This window comes from Falco naumanni, chromosome 6 (genome assembly GCF_017639655.2).
Source record: "Falco naumanni isolate bFalNau1 chromosome 6, bFalNau1.pat, whole genome shotgun sequence".
Lineage (NCBI taxonomy): Eukaryota > Metazoa > Chordata > Aves > Falconiformes > Falconidae > Falco > Falco naumanni.
In genome coordinates, this window is record NC_054059.1 from 79,579,101 (window position 1) to 79,603,849 (window position 24,749).

Consider the following 24,749-nt stretch of genomic DNA (forward strand, 5'->3'; position numbering starts at 1 on the left):
CTAGGAGGATGAGACTAGCCAGAGACCAAGCTGTACCTACTACCCTGGTCACAGCCACCAGTATGAGGACAAGGCATGCTGAATATGGGAATGTTCCAGGGTTAGGGAGACCACAGTAAGTAGCCAACACCTGAACTGATAGCAGATCATATTCACAGAATCACAGAATCCTAGAATATCTCAAGTTGGAAGGACCCACAAGGATCATGCTGATTCTCTTTCAGAGTCTGGCTGCTCTAATCTAGGAACAGCATTAATTTTTAATGATACATTTTCAAAAGCCTGCTGATGCAAACATCCGACAGGCACCTACATGCTGTTGACAATATGCATACAAAATACAGATTAGATTCACTAAAAAAAATATTTTGAAGGTAACATCCTTAGTTGCCTAGAGGAAGGTTTCAACAAATTCCTAAGTCTGGTGGTCCCATTTCAGGGCTTTAGAAGATGACTAGCGGCTCTTCTTTTATGGGCAAAACCACAAAGCATAAACATACTAGAAACAGTAAGTTCTGACTTCTTTCTTTCTAAAAAAGCAAGCTTAAATCATAAATATAAGTGCCTGCAATCCCTTATAAGAGAGAAGCAGCCAGATTACAGCAACATCTCTTACAAGACTGAGGTGTCGAAATACAAATCACAAGTCAGTTTTCTAGATGGCAGGCAATGCTCAGTTTTCTGCTTTAGTTTTAGTCAGCTTGATTTAAATGCTGGCATTAAAACATAAAAACCACAGATATGGAGGCACCAAGTCTGTGCTCCCGACCATCCTGGGGGCTGCAGTTACAACCAAAGACCACTACTTTGTCTTAGGCACCACCAGCTCTACCTTATTTCACACTAGAAGCAAGCCTACCAAACAAGAGGAACTTGAACTATGGAGTGTTTCCTTGTCAAAGTCCTGATTTTGTAGCAAACACATTTAAAAGAAGTGACCACAGGAAGATTTTTTATTATCATGAACAGCTCTGCGGTTCACGTTCAGGTATGTGACAATACAAGCAGAGCTCACATGAAGTTACAGAGCAACTCTCTATAATCTGGAAGGGGGCTAAATCCTGTTCCCAGGAAAACCGATCCTTATTGCTGCTGTTAAGAACTGCATATAAGCTTTCTGTCCATGCATACAGGAACAGAATTTGGCTGAGAATCAAAGTTCTTCCTCCTATGTCTCTAGTTTTCGGTCCAACCTGAAAACTAAGTCAGACATTAGATAATTCATGTTCATTAAAACAATGCACGTCAGCAGCTTATGCAATTGAAGGAATTGGAAAGACTACATACTCTTCTTGAAGCTTTTGGATGGGGGGTGAGGCTGAAATCCTCCTGCTGGAAGCCCATAGTTGCTCATACGCTGCACAAGGCTGGCTACATTGCCAGATTTCTCCCTCCTGACTGGTACGGCATCATCCTTTGGCTCTACATCCTTCTTAACTTCCTGAAACAAGAGATTTAGAAGACCGAGTGAATTACTCAAGAGGTCAGTGCTGTTACACAGGCAGATTTATGCAGACTAATGGGTTTCAGGTACTTACCATTTGGTGTATAATGACGTACTATACTCAAAAATCATAGCATCCTACAACCAAACATACTAAAGGCCTTAATAAACTTGACCCTTCCATACAATTGTGTTAGTAAACAGGTAAGCTGATGCGCTGAGAAAATTCAGGAACAGGAGCAGTATTTTAGCCATCTACTCCAACCCTAAGAAAAATTGCTTTAGAGCCCAGAAGTCCCATATTACAACTTGTAATTAACAGCTCACATTTGAAAATATTTTTAAATCCAAAAACATTACTTCAATGACAGACCTATAGGGTAAGGCACTAAATATTTTCATACGTAAAACTGTATTAGGTGATCATCTCTGCCTCTGAAAGCTCCAAAGGTTGTTTAGCAACAAGATACAAAAGTACTGCTGAAAGACCAGTGGAAAAGAAAGTGAGATACAAGAAACAAGAGTGGGAAAAGTGAGGGCAAAGGTGTAGGAGGAAAAGTAACAAAGACATTTTTCTGATCATTGTCTCCCACCTTCCAGTCTTTCTAAAATAAGATGTTAGCATTGGAATTGAATGTACCAATCAAGACTAAAAAGCCTATAAACAAGAAAGCATCAGCTTTTGACAGAAAAGACCATATGTGCAGCAGTCACTCTACTGCATCAGCTCCTTAATAGAGATTCCACTGGAGAACAGACACTCTGAAAGAAGGAAATAGTCACTTTGCACAAGAAGAAACCCATTAAGTCAGATCAATGGTCCATCTAGCGCAGAACCCAGCTCTGAGCAGCTACAATCCCAGACACTCTTTAGAGAGCTACCCTGCAACCCAGATTCTCCAGATTCCCAGAGCACCCACAGGGGTTTCCTATCAGGAAGATACACCCCCTCCACTCTTCCCTTCACGTCTGCGGATGAAGCTGTCTAATCCCTTTCTGCATCCACGGTCCCCTCGGCCTCCACAGTCTCCTTGTGGATAGACACAAGATAATCGCTCTCTGCTCCGTGAAGAAGCTCCCCTCTATCATCTAAAGCAGATGACACCTTATTAACCCCAGTGTGTGCTCCCCACCACTGCGTTTATTTTATCACTACCTCCACAGCTGTGTAAACTGTGATCGTGTCCCCCCTTGGCTTTATCCTCTCAAATGAGGAGTCCCAGCCTTGTCAGCACCCCATCTCACCAGGCAGCTGCTCCACCCCCTGACCATCTCTAGCCACCTGTCCCCATCCTGGTCTCAGTGGATCTGAGGACACCTGGCATCCTGCCAGTGTTTGGGGGTGCTACTGCACCTGGAGCTGAGGAGTTTGGAGAACTGAAAGAGACAATACCAGATATTCATGTGCTGATGCTCAGCTCGCAACAGGCAGTTCCGTGTAGGCATAAGGATTACGTTTTCTTACACACACTACTTGGCATTTACTTACCTTGCTTAGCTCACTGCCATCAGCATGACATTGAACTATGTAAGAATTTAATAGCACTCACAAAATGGGAGCATCTGCTGTTAAATCCCCTCTCCAGATGACTGGAGATGCTGAACAAAGCCAGGGTCACAACCAGCTCCTGGGGCATCCCACCACCAGCTCTCCTCTACCCTGACAAGTCACTGCTAAGTCCTTAGCTTCTTATTCTTCAAGCATTTTCGAAACCATAAAATATTTTTCCTTTTAGTCTCATAGCAACTTCATTCTTTCAGTAACTTGATGGAGAACTTCATCAAAAACTTTCTGAAAACCCAAGTGTGTTACATCCACTGAATCTCATGCACCTGCATGAGCTTAGCAAGACCCTCAAAGCTGTCTGCTTTCCTACCACTGCAGCATTACAATGTCTTGAGCAATGCAAACACCCATAAGTACCTGGCATAAGTACTTTTTGTGATCAACTTCAGAACAATTCTTGCATCCACCAGCAGCAGCCACTGGTTCACAAGTTCACTAGTTACTGCAGCTGTAGCTGCAATAAGTATGTAATATTTGAAAACAAGATTGGCAATGAATACATGTACGCTTACTAATGTCATGTGAACTCTTAAACATGAGCTTTAAGGCAACAAAACCCATGCAGTGATGAAACACCAAAAATACAAGAAACATTTCACCAGGACCTATCTAGCACTTTCTGGAACATTAAACCCCAGGTTCCTTAGTGCAGCTGTCCAGCTGGAAAATTCAGCAGGTTTGGTAATCTACTGATGCTTTCAAACACACTACAAACCTCAAGTCGAACAGTCCAAAGTACCTTCCTATTTCCCAAAAGGAGCAGAGCAAGCAGAACAAACAAGACTACAGACAGCACAATTTTTCCTCCCACTTATCTACATTAAGCAAAGAGGCTTTTCAGAAAGCAGGTGAATAGTTCCTGCTGTTAACTAGTCTTCATCCTCAGGGACTTCTGCCCTGCAGATCTTAGCTCTGCTGAGATCCCATCTTCCAAGTAAAAAAAAACAAAACTAAACCAAACACCAACCAAAAACCCCAAACCTCCACAATAACAGGGCATCATGTCTATCTCCCATTTCAGTAGGTATTTCAAAGACTCTGTCAGTCTTATGGTTGATTTTTTTGGCTAATTACTTCCAAGTCTGATAAACCATAAGGAATTAAATTTGACTACGGTTGAAAAATTTGCCACCTCCAAAACACCTTTCTGACTGCATTACTGATAAGGCCACTCTGCTCAGTTGAAAAACAACGGTGCTTGAAAACTTGCCTGGAGCAGTTATATCCCTGGGTTTTTAAAACTCTTATCTTTCACTATGCAATTTATACAGCCTCCAAAAGCTTCCAGCTGCTCCAGGAATTAATGCTTCCCCATTTAATTTATTTCTCAATCATAATGCTTTCTGGTGAGGAGTCAGCTCCAGGCTCCTCCCCCAGTCTGTATTTCACACAAGGCTTCAGAAGCAGCTGCTTCAATAACATTGGGAAAACCACAGAGATGCAAAAGGGAAATGGGGAAGACATACACAGGCAGTTGGGTCAAAAACTTAACACCTCCCTCTTCTGTGTGTGTGTGTGTTTTGGTTTCTGTTTTTTTTTTTTTTTTTAAATTTATTAGAAGAAAAACAAAACAACAAAAAAACCCATACACACCACTTCCAAATGCCAGAACACATTGTAAGGTAAGCATCACCTGTATCAATAATTTGAAGTAAACAGACAATACACTTTTCAGTCCAGCAGTAATGTAAAAGGCAGCAAAGTAATTGATAGGTTACAAACAGGAAATTATCCAAGACAAAAGCAGTGACCACCACAAAAGAGCGAATACCCAAAAAGGAAACAAGGAATGCTTGAGCGACTTCTTTGCCAGGCTTGAGTCAGTACTTGAAGTGGTGATAGTAAGGAAATACTCAAAAAGTCTAACTCAAGACTAGCAATAGCAAATTTTAACAGAAAGTACAGTGGAATTAGACTTATAAAAATAAGATCTGAAATAATTCCATGAGCAAACATTATGCGAAGAAAATCTTGCAGTCATATTCAAAGGCTGAAGATTTATTGATGAAGAATTTCATCAGCAGAAACCAGGAAGAGTAACTGGACGCTAGGACGGACTGGTACCACCAGACCTTCCTAATACAGCTAAGATATTAAAGCTGAACACTTCACAGTTAGGAGAAACTTTCCTAACCTAAGGCATACAAAAGGAAGGAGGATGCAAAGAAAAGATCAAGGTGACTACAGGATAAAACCAGGAGCAGAGTGCAAATCAATCAGGTTTACAGTGAACAGACATGAGTAATGGACTGATACCAGCCGTGTTTAAATCAGTCAACAGCAACATTTTACTTCACGTATCAGAAAGCACACTGTGACCATAGCATCACATGAAGCTGTTCTGCAACAAGCAGAGGAAAAATAACCACAGAAGAGTCTACTGCTACAGCAACTAGTGATAAATCTAATTTTGACAACAAAATACAGAAGAAGGGGTTAGATAAATTTTGACAGAAAACTACAGGGAGGAGGCATGGATAAGCCAGCAACTGCTTTTCCCATATTTAACCTACTACCCTTTAGAACATCCTTGTAAAGCAAGCACTGTTGGGTGGGTGGGGATTTTTTCCTTCTTGTTAAAGAGGAACTGCAGCATTAATTATCCTTCTTCAGGGCATTAAAAAACACATTAAAACCAAACCAAGTTAAAGCAAATTCAGGAATCTCTGGTCTCCACAACCACATATGTTCCACTACATTGTAAACCTGTATTTCACATCAGCCTGCTAACAGTAGGAAGCTGCTCTAAGACTCATTTTCAAAAGCACACATCAGGATACTCTGACATATGTACCCACCACCACCGCCAGGAATTCCACCTTCAGCATCATCATTACAACTCTCTGAACTTTTGGATGCGTTAAGATTTTACAAATTTCCAAGCAAAATACAGATTGGTTTGAATCTCTGAAAATTTCCACTAATCAATGCAAACATTAATAAGAGTCCGCAATTAATGTTAAATGTTAATAAGAATCTGCAATTCTTACATCTCTGCCCAAACAGCTAGCTTGAATTTCAGCAGATGGAAAATGACACTGCCCCCAGGTCTCATCTCCCCGGTACCGCTATAACCAACATGAACATGCCCAAGACTCCTATTTACTGGCTTGACAGCAAGTAAGGCGTTTTTCTTTGGTATTGTTTTTTAAGTCAGCCTCACACACCCAAACTATCAGAGTCTGTGCTGTGACAATGCCAACAACAAACATCCAGGACACTTCAGCTTGTTCTGAGATGAGGCCACCACCAGCTGTCAGCCAGCAAAAACTAAATGAAAACCTGACATTAACCACAGCTGTTTTAATATTTTTATTATGACAGTCTACTGCAGTTCAAGGCTTGTCAGTGTTCCCATTAGCAACACAGATTCTATGCATTTATGACTTGGCAGTAGAAGGTCAATACAGACTGTCTCTTGGCATAAAACACTCTCAACTGGGAAGTAACCACCCACTCTTTCTGTTGCAGACAACAGCACTAGTCATATAGGTTTGAAGTTTTCATAATCTCAACTAAACACATATTTCACGACACAAAATTTGCCAAAATCATTACAGGTTAATATGCAAAAATGCATATAAATCTAACTCAACAGGGAAAAGAAGACTGGGGTGATCTTAAGGGGCTACTGTTTTAATTGCACCTGTCACAGTTTAACGATTCCTCCGGGAAATTTATATGTAACATCTCAAAACCATTTAGGTACAGCAACATGTGAAACAAGACTTCTTCTTTATACACAGACAAAGAAAAATCTAACACATTAATCTATAGCCTCATGATGCCTATTAAACACATAAGCAGGCAGTTCTGACCTACTTTTTAAGCAAGCAAGCAGCCTTCCCACCATCAGCTGCTTGCCTACACATCACTCCAGTGGGGACAGCAGGATCCTCCCCACTTCCCTTGCCAGAAGCAAAGAGCATTAAAATCAGCAGGGCACTGGAGATAAAGCAGGTCAGATCATCTAAAAGGACACTAGGAATAGATGGTTGTATATATGAAGTCTATTCCTGAATTACAGGGCACAGAGAAGTTCATTATCCAGTAAACCTAAATCCTTAGCTAGATTCTTCAAACATAAACATATTAAGACTTTAGCTGCCCATCTCCTTCTATATAAGTAATACCCAAAACAATCATCATTAGACTTTTAACATTATTTCCACTGTAAACTATGAAACATCAGCTTGTAGCAATCTGTGTTTCTGTTATTGGCAGAGTACATTTTAAACCAAGATCTCAAGCAGCAGAAAATGGTCTTGATCTCTGAAGAGGCTGAGATGAATACACAAAGGTAAATGTCTGAGCCTTCATATAGAATTATCTCATCTCTTTTCTTCCCCATCAGAGCAGCAATAACATACCCATGGACTGGTAAATGAAGTTTATTATTCATGTTTTACTGGGCAGAAAATAAGTCAGAATTGAACTTGTCATTTATTTCAGGGGAGAGGGAGGAACTGGAAGCTTGTGATACATCTACAGGCAATAGTTTTGTTTATACAAGTTTATCTTTTCCCCTCACAGCCTGCAAAACCCCATCACTGAAAAATAACACATAAATATGTGTGTGACTGTATATAAATGCATAAAAATCTGTACAGCTACATACAAATGAGATTGACAGATTATGGTTGATTAAGTGCGTTGAAACATCACGGCTCCTGGAAAACAAAAATCTTCACATAGCCAACTATTTAAGCAGCCATTACCTCTCACATTTATAGTCTTAAGTTACAGCAACACAGGCAGGTACAGGGCAGCTTTAACAGCTCCAGTCTCTTAAATCTGAGATTTCCCACGTCCTTTCGTTTTGCCAGTGTCTCCCCCTTGAATAGGAAACGTTTCCTCACCCTGAATGCAGGCACCCATAGAGGCAAAATATTTAATAAAGGCAAAGAGAGGAATATAAAAATGAATGATTTGCCATCTGCCCCATTCCTTTGCCATGAGCTAAAGAGACAGATCAAGGCTATTTTATGTACCAAAATAGCTGAGAAGCTCCGGAGCTCTTTCTCTGGAACATTCAGGAGGTCAGAGCAGGTTCCACCTCCCGACAGAAAATCTGAGCTGGGAGAGGTCACGAGATGCCCCTGACTCCCAAGAGGATTGAAAGTTATTCTTAAAACCAGAAACAAATCACTTTAAAGATGAAAGTAGTTGCCATCTGACAAATGGACAAACTTGATAACCTTTGTTTCGCAAGACAAATTACCTCCTGGGCAGTTTAACATATGTCACCAGTTGTGGGGGGTTTGGCCTAATTTATGGCCAGTGTAGGTACTGTTTAACAGTAAATCACTGGGTTTATTTTTTAAGTGCTGACCCACAATCAGGCTGAACCAACAGTAAGGTAGCATCACTCCTCATCTTTTCCTCTTCCAAAACTGAAGTTGCTTCATATTCTGACTTCTGTACACCCCACTCAGGGGCATTTCTGTTCAAGACTAAATTTAAAAAAAGTTTCCAGCTGACATGAGTCCCCAGCAATTTTCACAGAAGCTACAGGCACATACTGCTATGGGAGCAACTACTGCTGTAGTTCCTGAACACAGCACACCACTCACTCAAGGGCCATTATCAACTGAGCATGGCTTTGGAAATTTGCCTAAATGTTTCTTGTAAGTTTTACACAGAGCTATCCATTTACATCTAAAGTTTTTGCATGCTTCAAACATGAGAGTACAGAAAGCAAGGATGCAAAGCCCCTGGTAGATAAACTTCTCAGCCATCAAGCGATGCCAGAAAATATCTGCAGACTCCCTGTGCAAAGCAGAGTTTCATAAATGGTTGGGTAAGTATTTTCATATGATTGAATTATTAATATTTGTGCCTGCTTCACATTCAGATCACAATTTCTAACCTTTTCCCCTCAAGATTAAAATATAATTAGCTGCAGAAGTGACTCAAGCCAGGCTCACACTTCTCCTGTTTGCAGACAGAACCCCAGTGTGAACCAACTTGCCTCCCTGTAAGGAAGAAAGGCATAATCAGTCAGGCAAGGTATCACTTTATCACAATACATAACACATGGAATAAGCAGGATCCCTGGGAAGCGTAAAAAAAAAAAAAATACTGAGTCACTTCAGACTTACAGACTAAAACTTGAGCCACTGAATAAATGTAATATTTGAAGGTAAAGAACGGGCAAACAATCAGACTTTCCTAAATAAGGAAAACTCACCTCTAAAGAGGGAATGTAGAAGCAGGCTTGGAATTCCAGATTTTTATACAGATTTTAATATATGTAAACAAAATTATACATACATATCTATAATTACTTTTTATTGTGGAGAACTGGATACCTGTAAAGCTTATGCCAAACAAGTGTCAAAACAGATTCTGATCTGAGGTCTTGTTAATATTTCAAAAATACAAGGGACCCAAAAACACTGAATGTCTTGGCATCCTAAGAAGCTTTTGCTGATGTTAAAAAGACTCTTTCCATCTGTTTTCAAGAAGCACCAAAGCCCAGATGCAGAAAAGGACAGCAGTCAAATCACCAGGCCTACCAAGAGTGGAGCAAAGCATTCTAAATCAACAGGGATAGCTAAAGGAAGCACAGATGTTTACATCAATGTTTCCCAACCATTTAATTAAGAAAAGAGGTTAGTCTTAAAATACTTCTAAAAATAATATCTAAATAATATTTTATCATGCTGCTACATTCACAGCCAGATAAGAACATCTTAAAATGTTAATTGCATTTCTTTTCTATTCTACTTGCTTACACATATGAAAATTTAATTATCTTTCTTGTAATTGTTTTACAGACTAGCAGTTAATGTCCTATCAGCCACCAGTACAAAACAGTGCTTTAGATTAATGAAACCAAGAATCACAAGTAGCAGAGCACAAGACAGATCCAGCTCCTGCAGCACTCAGTGTTTTATCAGGTTTTCCCCACACAGAAGTCAGAAAGACACATTTCTCCCAGTTAAATGCCTCTACTACTGGTCCAGAGAAATCCATGACCTGTTAACCACTACAGTTCCACTCTGATGTTTAACTCAGAACATCCCTTGTTCCTTCTTCCCATCATTCTGGCTTCTCATGTTTGCTGTCATACTCTGCTTCCTTCTTCCCTACATGCCTTTTCCAGGGCACCCATCTCTATTCCCTGTAAAACCTCCAGTGCCTCACTCATGGCCACCTCTGCACAAAGGTTACAGTGAGTTAAAGCATTGCCACATCTACATCCCATCACAACACTTGCCTAAGACGCTAAATCAAATGATTAAGAAATGTGCCAAATAAGGGCTAAAAATCTAAGTCTCTAAACCTCTTTTGATCTCCACTAAGATTTTAAGATTCAGTTTTACCAAAGATTCACAAGTTACCGTTAACTGAAAATGCATCTTGCTTTCTGCTCCTGTTCTGTAAGCAGCTAGGTGACAGGGCAACTGACCATCTTCATCAGTTTCTAACAGTTTGAAATCTTATTATACCAAGTCCAAAGCTAATGAGCTCACATACATACACAAAAATTATATTTTTAGGAAGTGAAAAGTATCCAGAAAGCTCAATAAGCCTAAAAACCACTTAACACATCTAACTTTGAGACCAGCTCACTGTATTAGATAGAACCCGAAGTTCAAGGAAGGAAAACATACATTCAAAAATAAATTTAATACTGAAAACACTACAGGACAGGACAGCTAACTTCCCCCCTCCAAAATGATGACCCATCCAAAAAGAAAAATTCTCAAGTGGCACAAATGTTACAAGATGACAGGCCAGATGAGTAAGCCCCACACTAGTTTAATTTTCAAGTTCACAAATAGATTACTTCATTCAACCTCATAAAAATAAGGCAAAAGAACAGATTTAGTAGTAACTGTGTTGGGTGTACACACATGTTGATTTATTAGACATATGGCAAACTACTAAAAATGTAGCACTGGAACACATGTCCAGAGCCTCCTAGTAGGCAATAAATATTACATATTACAGTATCCAGATAACTGACCTTTTTGGTATTATTACATATGCTAATTACAGAGTACATATTTATGGCTGTATTTTACACTTGTATATACAGTGAAGGTCTAAACTTAAAAGTAGGTTTTCTGCACCTCTGCAGTCAGGTATTGCTGCCTAAGACACTGGCAATACTTTGTGGAGTTCACCCATCTGATGGAACACACCCCGTTTACAAGCTTCCAGCCAGACAATGGTTACCTTTCTCCAGTGCTCAGAAAGGAAGTTACAAAACTATGCACAAATCAAGTGTAAAAACTAAATAAGGAAGGACAAAAGAGCAGACTGTTTCATGTGGTTAAAGGAATAACTACTTGTATATACCTGTTGCCCCTTCCAGGATAGCTTGTGCAGCAAACACCCAAACTGAGCAGCAGTGTGAGTATCCAGGAGTGTGCTGTTCCAACACAGAAACATCACAAGCTGACACACCATTTAGAAAAGCAAAAGACACATGTACAATCAAGAAACTTGGATAATTCGAATCAGAGAGAATAATCAGCATGTTAAGCAGGTTTCACCCAAGTCATTAATCATGTTTTACCCTGCTGTCCTCGAGAACAGTAACTCCAATCCCCTTCCATACCAGTACTGCCACTGCGGCAAAAATTATGAGCTCTTTCCATTTCTCCCATGCACTTGGCAACACAGTATTTTAAGATACAGAAAATATGTTTTAAATGCTAAATATTAAAAGAAGCACCACTGTTTTCTTCATTCTGTGTTCACATCTGGCCACAAAAGAATTCACAACGCTACAGATTGTTATTCTTACAGTGAAACAACAGTTTTCAAATGTAAACTGAAACCTTCTTTACAGGTGATATTTTTTTAAACATTTTAAAGCACAGGTGCTTTAAAAGCAGGGAAAGGGCCACATCATTTCACCAAATTTTCTGCACTTCAACAGTTAAGTTTTGAGGAGTGACATTTTGGATCTAATAGTCCACCAAGATAAATAACTCTATAGCTATATAACTTTCTCATGCCGTATCTTTCTAATCAGCATACCTATACTGCCTTGGAATAGGAAATAATTCACACAGCCCCAGGCAACACCGATAAGGCAACAAAATCTCAGTGTGGACATAGTGACAGTAAGAAAAGCTGGCATACAGGTGCCCACAAGTGGCTGTGCTCATTGCTGTCAGCAACAGGGTCTCTACAGTGCAAAGTCCAAGATCATCTTCAAACTCAAACCAACCTCAAGGCTTAGCTTTTCCCCTCTTCATGTCAGATAGTCAGTGTACAGAGGGGTCAAGGCCCAACTGATACAAACCCAAGTAGTCAATCCACTGGTTCAACTGCAAAAGTCACAGAAATAAGAATAACCCATGCTGAGAACTGAATCCCAGCAAAAACTCTTATATGAATATATATCTATACATCAGTGCCACTGACTTTATCTGTTTATGTCTTCCACTGGTTTATTTAGTATCATTTTTAGAAACAATGGTTCCCCCATCATAAGCAAAGCTCAGGCAAGCCATTTATCCTGACATTCCAGTTGGAAGAAACCCGTTTCTTTGTTCATTCAAGCCAAAACAGTCGGCTAGTAGAGACCTGTCTCTCACCCCACAAGCACAGGAATCATTATCACCATTTTCGCAAACCCCAGACACATGCCGATGGATGGGATCGGTGGGAGCAGCTCAGGCAAACCCACACGGCACCCCCTGACAACACACTGTTCAGTGGCACTACTTTCTTCATGAGCCAGAAGAAAAAAAATCAGCAGAAACAACGGATGGTGCCATCACATCAGCAACACGTCTTAAGAGCCCCAGCTTGAATGATCAGCTTCACTCCCCGCCAGGAGGCAAAAAGCCACCTTACACCCATCGTTTCTCTCTTATACTCAGCACTGAAAGCAAAATTACTTAATACAGCTTTCAATCTTGCACGTTAACTTTGTTTCTGAAAAACAAGAACTGTCAGCTTCAACACAAGCATCTCCTCCTTACTGACAGGGCTGCATACCTCTCCCTGGGAAGTCAACACCACCTCCAAGCCCCTCGGTCTCACCTCCCTACACTACTCACTACGACGACAGTTTCCTCAAAAGAAAAAAAGCAAACGAAAAAGCCATATAAATCAAAATACCATTTGACTGATAGGATCGATGAAGTACTGCATAGCTAATTTCCCCAAGCCTTATTTGCATGCAAACAATTTGGACAGAACACCTAGAAGAAGAGCAAACCTCAAAATTCAGGAAACAGATACGTGTTTTATTCCATTCTATAAAGACACCCCAATTACTTCAACTTAGATGCACAATACTTATCCTATACACATTGTTTAAAAGCTTACAGTTAATCTGTTGGTTTTTTTAATTAATGTTACTACACTATTTAATTGTGCCTTGCCCAGGTTAGAATTAAGAACAACTCAGGAGAGAGTAACACTGTCTTGCTCATGAACCTTCCCAACTCCATGATTCCTGTTTAAAGTTCTGGGAGAGGTCAATTCTCTGTTTTTGAAAAGGAACTGTGGCAGAGGCTACGCTTGAAGGAGTTTTCAGCTAAAACTTCTCCCACCAGTTCACAGCACACTCGGTCCTTAATAGCATCCCACCAGCAAGAAGGCAGGAAGAAGGCAGCAAAGACCCAGCCTTAAGAAGGCAGGTCAGCTATGCCAATACTATGACGTTTTCATTCAGGGAGGCTTAAGCACGAAGCAAAGGGGGTTGGGTTTTGTTCTTTTTAAATGGACAAACACATAGACCAGGAAGCTGAACAAGGACATAACCCCTAAAAACAAATCACCCTTTTAAAAAGAAATTCTTCATGCAAGCACCATAGGAGTCTGCAGTTCCTAAGCTTCGCTGTACATTACAGAAGATAAGCTAAGGCAGATAAGCTAAATCATACCAAAGTAATTTTATTGCACAAACACCTCTAAGGCCAAGAATTTACACTTATTTATATTTTATATATTTTTTATATGTTTTATATATATTTTATAATTTATATATTAAATCAAAACTAAAAATTATATTACAATCACAACTTTTAATTTGTGCTGCTGTTCATGTTCATTACTCCAAAACACAAAGTCTGTTTACAATATCTGATGTTAGGAACATATGGAAAACAAAGCAGGCTTACCACTTCCAAGGACATACTTGTTTGAACACACCCAGTGTTGCAGGCTTTTTTTATTTAGGGGGAGGAAGAAAAATGTCACAGCGAGCAAAGTTCACATTAACCTGAAAAGGATCCAGGCTCAGCGCTAAAGCAAAGCAGGAGCAGGCGCACACACCTGAGCAGGCAAAAAGTCTCTAAACCAGCTCTATCACAGACACATCCTTTGCCGAGCGGACAGTTGAAGTGGTGCATATCCCAAACGTGCTTGTAAAAGTGACCAGCTTGCTCACCACAATACCCCCAAAACCTACCGGCAAACCTTTCTACCTTAACTGATGAAAGCTACTAATTAATCTATCTGCTGCTCCTCCCTCATTCAAGTTACTGCCTTGAGCTTATGATCGAACTGGTTTTACTACCACGAAAAGCCGTATTACTCACAGTATAGCTAGTCACAAAACTTAAGATAGCAATAAATCACATAAAACAAGGAACTTCACTTCTTAAAAACCTTCTCAGCTACATACAGAAAAAAAAAAAAATACACAAACTTCAAAATGAGCAGGAGGAAGAACAGCAAATCATCACTTCCGGCTTATCAACACAACTGGTTGGAGAGCGAACAGAGCTACTCAAAATAAACAAACAACAAAATACAAACAAACAAAAAAAAAATCCGAACCTAAAACCAAAAAGCCTTCCACATCCCACATACCTTAACATCTCCACAAACCTCACACGTTCAGTCTAACAGTGTTACTGCACTGCTCTAACCCATACTGGAGATGAACATCTGTATGCACATTTTAAACTGTGATGAACTCTAGGAAGGAAAAGCCACTCTCAAAGAAAACAACAAATGTCTGCTAGATTTCCACTGCTAATTCCTTTCAGGAATGTATAAAGTTGTTTATTTTGAATCGCCCATACAGGAAGAGGGAGAAAAATGGCTACAACCATGTAAGGGACAAGAACTCCTAATTCAAATATTTCAGCCCCACTGAAAGTGTATACACACACAGTTTCAAACAGCAATTTCAAATCAGTTTTTGTTAAAAAAATTAGAAATTCACACATTCCAAAATCCAGCATTGCAATACAGGCATAAAATCTTAAAAGAGGGCTAGTATTAAAAAGTGAATTAATAGAAAGTACCTTCAAAAGTGGGTACTGTAATTGCTTGTACTTTTGTGTGTGTGTGTTTTTACTTACTTGTTTTCAACTATACAGTCACTGCAAGCTTCACTACCCTTGAGCTCTGGTTTCAGGACCGCTTTGGACATCCTACCCCATGACTTCCCTCCCAGCATTTACAATACCCTCCTGCTCTCCATCCAACACTGTCACACTAGTATCTCAGGATATTTTGGGAGGCTCTATGGCGTCCCCTTTAGAGGTCCACCTGTTCTCCTTCTTTCAATGCAAAACAAAGCAAGTAGAAGTCAGCACCAAGAAATGCACCTTTTGGGATAGACCATCTCAAACTGCTACTTAACTCATTAAGTGATGAGCTTGCAGAAAATGCCCAGGTCCCAGCTGGCACTAAGTACCACCAAGCTCTGGTCTTTCTTCAGTCTCACACTGTCAACAAGCAAAAAGTTTAGGTAGAAGCCAAAAAAAAAACAATCAAAAAACTACCAGCAGATCTTATAAGGTACCAAGCATCAGCATCACATCATACCGATATGATTAATTTATAACTAACCCTACTCCACAGGAAGCTTCCATACATTCCCTTCTGTATGCAAGTATTTCGAAGTCATATAGTGCTTAGCTCACCTAACTATCTGTACAACAAATTAACACATTCGAAAACATAATGCCAGCTTCTGTTGCTGCACTTCTGACAGCAAAGGCCCAACCGCTACTACTACACAAAACAAACCGACTACCACTACATAACACTATTTTGCAATGTTTAGAAGACTTGAGGCAAATAAAAGAAGATATCTTTTTGGTTATATTTCCTGCACAACTTTAACTACTGAAAATTAAGTTGATAGCACTTGGTCATACTTCAAACGGAAAAGACACATGTGTCAAAGCATGCAAAAGTCAAAGTATGAGGAGTGGTGTAAAATGTCAGTAAATCCTGTGTATTAGTGGAGCCCAGGAGGAGGAGGGAACATAAGGGGACTGATCTGCTTTAGCAGGGATGATACAGTCTGAATATGTGGCATCCAACACATCCAGGCGGCATGCAGTAATAATCCTCCTGCTGGTATTTTGGTTATCCTTCACACAGGCAAGAAGCAGCCGCATGTTGCCTGACAGCCAAGGACAGTTTGCAGCTGCCACCAAGGCAACAAGCTCTTTTCCTGCCCTCAGACAGGATGAAGAAGAGACAAACCAATAAAATGAGCAAAACCCAAAGCAGCTGGCAATATTCCACTCCTCACCTCCCCTCCAAAAAAATCTCCTACAGTTGCCTGTGAAAATGAAAGGCTTCTTTTAAAAACTCAATTATCTTCTCTAAAAGCATCTAACATTTGAAAAAGAAAACGCCTGTCTTCACATAATCTGTCATACATTTATTACGCTTTTAAGTACTTCATATATGAAGAGTCTAGGCAATTTTAGTGAATAACACATGCACCTTCAGCTTCAAATGCTAATCTTTTTCAGTTTGGCACAGACTATAATTTACCATCCAAATTCTGCATGGAAAGGTTATACCCTGACCTCAGTTCAATTCTTAGCAAACCAGCATATGTATCAGGAAAGAAAAACAACCAAACTTATCCACATGAGTTCAGGCCAGATCCCCATGTAATGCATTGAATTACACTCATAACAGAAGAATTAGAAGATCCTCTCATGAAGAAATAAATATTCAAGTCCGGTCCCAGAATTTTGCATCCAAATGCGTAAAACTTGGTGCAACCCTTGGTCCTGCCCGCAGTTACATGCTCTCTCTGGTCACATGCCGACTGTCCTGACCTGGGAGATCCACCTCATACACCCAAGGTCCACCCAGTCCTCCCAGCTTAGCATCCTTCCAACTGTTTTTCCCCACTGCATCTTTCAGACCTTCAGCCTCCTTTCCCTTTTGTGTGGGTCACGAGAAGTAGCAGTGTTTGTCCCTCTTCAGCATCCTCCTTGTCATTACCCCACCTAATCAACTTGCTACACTTCTCTACTCTCAACCCTACGCCACCTTACAGGAGCCCATTACTATTAAAAGCCTAGAGGACATGGAGGCCACCACCACCTGGTAGTGGTGAGCTACTGCACAAGGCAGCAAATGAGTAAATCCATTTCTCAAGGGACTCGCCTTGTTCACAGGGCCAAAGTATAACCCTGCCTCAGCTTCTGCCCACCTCCCTCCTGCAGTTCACCCACACCTTGCAAGTGTCAACATTGCACCAGGCCAAGCTGGAGCATGTGAGTTTAGTTGCTGAGGCTTAGTATTTGCAGCAGTCCGGTCATAGTAGCACTAACAACCTACTGCAGCAGCAAATGAGAACAGTTTGGAGAGGGAGGCAGAAAACCCCCACTTCTCTGCAACAGCTTTCCCAGACATAGCTTCTCAAATTATCACTACCTGTAAACTAACTTTTAAGAAACGACAATCAAATCGGTCATGAAGAAAACCATGACTTTCACTTCCCTAACAATGTTTTCCCATCATCTCATCACTGCATGACAGTCTTCCAGTCTATGCACACCATCTTCAAGAGCAAAAGTTCCCAAGATCAGCCTCCTAACCACACTCAACTCCAGCACCAAGGCAGCAAGCTATCCTGTTGCCATGAAACCAAAGACGCAGTCTTCTTTCACACAACTCCCTTTCCACTTCTCAAAAGCCCCACACCTTCTAGAAAACTGACTGTCTCCTGTAATTCAGGAATCCAACCATGCCACACACATACTGAAAAGCTGTATAGTTAAAAATACCTGGAGCTGAGATGCATAAAGATTTTTCAGAATGAAAACAATTTAAAACCAAAGTTTATAAAAGCCACAGCTGCAGAAGGGCAAGAAAACATCTGACAAGTTTAGTACTTAACATAGAAACTAGCCACATCTGACCCCTCTCCGCTGTTCAGCAGAAAGGCAGGGAAGGCAGTTTTGATGACGCAAGAACCAGAGATGAGCCGTGTCTGAACCTTTCTTTCTATATGGCACTTGAGCACCAATTATCATCACCACCATCAACACAGTAATCATCAAAAAAACACTTAAACTGCTGTTTATACAGGACCCAAAACAGATACTGAACTAAAATACAAACAACTTAAAAATATTAGACAAGCGAGAGGCATTCGTACAAACTTTTCCTTGGTAAAATACTCTAAGAACAAATGGATTATTCGCATCAGTTTTAAAAGGTAGATACTTGAATCCCTCCGCAGTAAATCAAAAATAAGTAATCTTGCTTTTTCAGTAAGATGAACAAAAAAAATATCAAATGTAATGTAAGCTAGTGTAAAGAAGTGTTTATAGCACTGGACAAATTTCCCCGTAGGTTTAGCAATGTGAAAATATCACAGTAAGATACATTAGATAATTCTGTTTCGCAAATGATTAATTTCGCTTGAAAAGAGACAGGAATATATAAATTCTCTTTGATTATAATTTACGGAAGTCACACTAAGCAATCCCTGGAAGTTACTAAAAAGGCTAGAAAGCATAGAGCAGCAAAGCATAACATCTCCATAAAATCTGCGTAGTTTACATGATAAAGTATCTGCAGCTCAGATGACTCAGACTCTGAATTTCAGAAGTTACACATGGAATAGCACACCTAGCTGCTTTGCAGACTTCTTCATTTCAAGTAATAAATAGGTTCATACTTAATATTAGTCAGAAAATAGGAAAAATGTGGAAGGTGCAAACAAGAACTTCAATTTAAATTAGGACACAAACAAAATAAACATGAAAGGTTAAATAAAAGGTTTGAGAAGCAGCATCTCACAACAACAGACAACCACCACAAGTCAGTCATTCAGCACTGAGCGAGACAGAGATCCCAGAGGATCATTTTATAGAAAGATGATGACTAACCCAAAGACATGACAGCACCGCAGCCCAGTGGAACACTTACCATACACCTGGAAGGTTTCAGTTACTTGCTGCTGACTAATGCAGATCCTGGTCAGGAAACCAAACAAGCTGATAGTCAACCTGAGTGCACAGTTACCTTTCAGCTGGACATGTTCCCTGCCCTGTCCCTTTGCATGGTCACAAAACAGGCAGAGCCAGCAGCAGAGACTCCAGGGTAGAGCAGAATAGCTCCTTCAAACAAAGCAGCTTAAATCCAGGCTGAAGCACCCACACAACCACAGCTTAAGGATGTAGTTTTTCATTATAGCTGAGCTGCAGCCCCACTTTCCCAATTCTCTCATGACTTGATGTCTTCTGTAGGGGCAGGTTTGGGGTTTTTTTATGGTTTTAGTGAGATGAATTCATTAAAAAACTAAAGCAGGTAACCATGGCTACAGACAACTGTTAGTGCACTCCAGCAGTAGGAGGGAGACAGCACATACAGCACAAGGGTACAGACCAAAAGAAATGCTTAAGTGAGTAAGAACAGACAGCAGAACTTAAACAAAAAAGGCCTTCAATAACACCATAAAAAAGATGTAATCATCTAAAAGGTCTTCCAGTTCAAAAAACCCATCTCGTTACAAATACAACTGATACGTATTATAACCATTTCACTGTAACTAGCCTGCTGTATAATCACAGTAAAACAGTGTCAGTGCAGAAAACTCACCTTCACAAAATTGTCAGGGAACATGCCCCTTCTGCCATTTAGCTCCCCTTCTAACCATCCTTCTTCTTCCAGTTTTTTCACATTCCTGATGATTTCCCCAACTCGAATCGTTAACTCATCATCATGTACTGCATCATAATCATACTCCACAATATAGTCCACTAAAAAAAAAAAAAAAAAAAAAAAAAAAAGAGAAACACCACAGTGAATGCAAATCAGACATGGAAACACAACTTGAAAGCCATGCACACACAAAAAAGGCAGACCTAATGACAAATGCTAAGAACAAGCATTTCCCTTACAGCAATGTTCATTTGTGAGCTGTAGTGCTCCCAACCATCTTGGGGAGAGGGAGAAAACTGGACAGTCACCTATTAAAGTAAATTTAGGAATATGACACCAGGTCATATTTTGGTGGTGGTAGGTAGGTTTTTGTGTATGTGTGGTGGAAAGGACTGCAGGCAGTGGGTCCCCCTGGCCCCGCAAAGTCCCAGCTGAAGATTTACCAATCATGAATCAGTGCTCACAGGGCAAGAGTTTCTTACTCAATACATATTTAGGGCCAAGGAGGGAGAAAGGCTCGAATTGTGCACGTGCAGCGTGCACATGCAATGCTTTGCTAATTCACATACTTGCATCTGCTATTTTACCTGCAAAAAAATGATTGCGGCACACAAATATTTTCATAGGTTTCATGCAAGAAATGTAATATAGCCAGAAGGTGTACAATTAACAAATAAAATTGCCAGACATGAAAAAGACACAATCCTTCAGATTCATCTGGGTTTACTTGAAGAAGCAGCAGCAAGCAAGTTTTAATTTTGATATAAATAAGTTTACCCAGGGGAGTATAGCAATGTATTTACATACTTGTCCATCTGTTGCACAAGATCCACTAGAGTTGCTTACTGAGAGCTTAAGGCCTGTTTGGCAATAAAGGCCGATTTGTTCATCAGGAAATTCTGTTTATGCCAGAAATTTCCACAAACCTGCAGCAATCAAATAATCTTCCCTCTCACTCAAATCCAGTCAGGATACTCAGGCACTACCAAATGTAACACTGCTCTCACACCTTCTCTTCTGCGGATCACAACAGACACGTGCAAAGGCGAGAGTACAACAGGGTTAAAAGACAGAAATCCTGAATGGCTGTGAAAGTGGTTTTTTCCCCCAGGTCATTCTTTATTCTATCGGTACGTAATAATATTGAACAATTAAATCACAAATTAAGGAATCAAATGGAAGAAAGTATTTCCTGGTAATGAACTTATTAAATCAATATATAATTCTGATCTGTGGACAGTTTTGATCAGAAGTGCTGCTGCACACATGTTGTAACGCATCTTTATCCCTCTGCTGCCTAGAGATTAAATCAGAAAACCTTTGGTAAAAAACAGAACTACATGATTTTCAGAATATACCCATTAACAAAGGAACCAGTCGAATATAAATATGAAGATTTAGTTTTGCTTTTTTTACTTTAAGAAAGAAAATTTGTTTTCTTCATTATGAAGAGAAGTCATCAATAGAGTTGTCTGCTCGTGATACACACACTACAACTCTTAACACACTTTTCATACTGTATACATTTATTTTTTGTCAAACGTATTCTCTAAGCTTGCTTTAAAGTATCCTATTTCCAGACTACTGCCTGCAGCCACCATAGCAATTTTGTCTTGCTTCAGCACTGAATTGTCTTTTGAGTGGATGACATGAAATATTGCCCAACAGATAGGAAATTCTGGCAGCCACAGAACATAAAAACAACAGCCATTCATCACCTACAGTCTGGAAATGAAAATGTCATCTTCCACCCAACTCAACCATGCTGGAAACCTACAAATGCATAAAAATGTAAGAAATATCGATGTTACATATTTCTCTCATGATAAACTCTGTTTTTAAGCACATTAGCAGATATTATATTTCAATATACGTACTATAGGACAGTTTTATGAAGTTAAACATGGAAAATGGATCAGAACACTGTATCAGTCATAGTAAATGCTTCCAGCATTGCAGAATATGACTGCAACTGCCAAACACCTGGTCCTTTTTCCACAGAAGTAGTAGGCAATCATACTCACATTATGTCAACATAACAATTATTTTGAAAGCTTCTTTATTTCCTTGGGGGAACATTTCCATATTTGTGCTTGAAACGCACAGCACAGCACATTCATTTTGGTAACCTTTCCAGACTGTAAAACATGGACTCTGTCATGGCAACAACCAAAAGGAGGATCTCAAGAACCTCCTAGTCGTCATCCATGTGTCTCTGTTCCAAAGACAAATAGCAATGTACGAACATCAGCTTTTTATGTTTGACATTTAGGTGCTCAATTTCCTTCTGTATTTGTCAGCAATATTCAATTTCACCCTCACTCCCAAGGATACATACACAGAACAGATCCAAACTGTGCTGTCTCGCCTGTAAAGCTAGAGGAGTCACGTGATGACACAGAAACAGGAAGACGCTACACACCTCATTACTATGTGGTCCTCAACAGGAACACTTACCACTTTTGCTTTTCAACATTAGCAAGTAGCCTAGATGAACCAACCGGGTAATCTGGATGGCAGTGTGATGGGCAAGAAACTATTCTACTACCAGAACAGTCCAGACTAAATAAGCCTCTGAAAGGTTTTCAAGTATATTTACCCAAGCAAAACTAGTGTCCAGTGATGACAGAAGATGTTTTTAAGGAATCACAACTCCTTATAATAACAGTAATTAAGATTCATGTCAGTCCATGGATTATACTTAATGCCTGAAGTAGTTCTGAATGCTTCTGGAAGATTCTCAATTTCTCACTTAAAAGCTTTACTGAAGAACAGATATGATACTAAAATCAGTCAGCAGTTAAGTTGGACTGCAGTAATACAAGCTGGTCAAAACAGTCAGAAACTAGTCCCAACTGGTAGAAGGTGCACCAGAACATCACAAAAACACAAACTATCAAAACCATCTATCTTGCCTCCCCTCTGCTTTTTACACAGCTTTCTCAATTTCAAACCCAACTCAAACCAATTGTAGCTTAAAAATCCGTAATGACCAAGTGTTGGAAGAAAAAGTCTTCTTGAGCTTCAGCACAAACACTGTGAGGTTAACTATGCTTTTCTTGCACATCCAGCAGGACCAAAGTTCACCCAAGAGGGAAACAACATTTTTTCTGAGTTTTCACAGGCAGCATGGGCCATCACAAACCACCTCCTACACTGTGTGCAAAGAAGCTGTCTTTATCCTAGATCTCTAACCAATAAGTAGCAAACTAGGGTTTTTATTTGAATTCTTGCCAAAACAAGACAGCACCTGGCACATGCTTCCAACCAAGGAAAGAGGGAAACAAACAAAAAATGACAAGCCAAACCAGTCAGGTTGATTAGGGTATTACAGAAAATAAATTGTAACAGACTGAGAATTGACAGAATAGATCTAGAAACATAGGACTATGTTTACTGCCCTGGTAGCAGTCAAGGGGCTGGAAACTGTTCAATGAAGTGTCAGAGGCAGATGAGTCGGTGCCAAGAGCACTGGGGTGACGATAGTGGGAATCGGCAAAGATGTATGAAGAGGAAATTATGCCTGACCAACCTGACAGCCTTTCACAACGAAATTGCTCTCCCATCATGCCATGAAGTAGTAAGGTACACCGTCTCCCATAACATCCTCATACACAAACGGATGGAGTACAGGCCAGATGAGTATAAAGTGAAGTGGACTGAAAACCGTCCAAAATGCCAGGCTCGAAAGGTTGTATCAATGACAACTGCTGGAGGAGAATCACCAGTGGCGTGCCCCAGGAATCAATGCTCAGTTGTTCCAATATCTTTATTAATGACCTGGAACTGAATGCACCCTTAGCAATCTGCAGATGATGCAAAACTACGAGGGGTGGCTTACAGACCACACTGATGTGCTGCTATTCAGAGCGACCTCAACAGGCTGAGGGAATGGACCAACAGGAACCTCATGAAGTTCAAAGGCAAATGCCAAGCCCTGCTCCTGGGGAGGAACAAACCCCTGTACCAGTACAGGCTGTAGCCTGCTTGGTTGGAAAGCAGCTTGGCAGAGTAGGACGTGGTGGACACTAAATTCACATGAGCCAGCAAAGTACCCTTGCAGCAAAAGAAGGCTAACAGCATCCTGGGCTGCATTAGGAGTACTGCCATCAGGTCAAGGGAGGTGATCCTCCCCCTCTGCTGAGCACTGGTGAGACCCATCTGGAGTGCTGGGCCCTGTTCTGGGCTCCCCAGTACAAGACAGACATGAACATACTGGAGAGCCCAGCCAAGGGCCACAAAGATAACTGGTATGTTCACATGTACCTTCATATGAGCAAACGCTGAAAGAGCTGGGAGAAGGCTGGAGGAGACCTTATTGATGAGTGCATGCAGAAGATCAAGCAGTGCCCAACGAAAGCACATGAGGCAGCAGGCACAAACTGAAACAGAACAAATTCTTCTTCAACATATATATATATATATATATGCATGTACATATACACACACACTGCAAGAGGGATCAAACAATGGAACAGTTTGTTCTGAGTGGCTGTGCAGTCTCCTTAAAGATGCCCAAAAACCAACTGGACACTGCCATTCCATTTTAGTCGTAATTGAATTTTTGAAATTTGTTAGTGATAATCCAAGAATACCTCTGTTCTGCATCAGTAATGAGATACAAAGAGCTGTCGTCTTCAGTTAACAGTTGGACTAGATGATCTTGAAGACCTTTCCCAACCTAAACGATTCTACGGTCCTGAGCAACCTGCTGTAGCTGACCCTGCTCTCAGCATGAGGGTTGGACTAGATGATCTCCAAAGGTGCCTTCCAGCCTCAGCCATTCTGTGACTGACTTGAGCCAGAAAGAATATACCTTAGGTGGCCACTTTCTGTCATCCAGCCACGACAGCCTTCCAACATAGCCAACTTCCCAGACAG

At 40.4% G+C, this 24,749-nt stretch overlaps 1 protein-coding gene across 2 annotated transcripts in view; it reads right to left on the reverse strand.

Moving 5' to 3' along the window:
* LOC121090260 (CD2 associated protein) overlaps window positions 1–24,749 on the reverse strand; it is an 89,660-nt gene that overhangs the window by 46,411 nt on the left and 18,500 nt on the right. For both annotated transcript variants that reach the window (XR_005828503.1, XM_040598608.1), the window contains exons 2-3: window positions 19,806–19,966; window positions 1,288–1,441 (exon numbers count right to left, since the gene is read on the reverse strand). Coding sequence is in view for 1 of the 2 variants with exons in the window: in XM_040598608.1 (XP_040454542.1) it covers window positions 1,288–1,441; window positions 19,806–19,966 (315 nt within the window). In the remaining variant the exon portion in view is untranslated. The remainder of the gene's footprint in view (window positions 1–1,287; window positions 1,442–19,805; window positions 19,967–24,749) is intronic.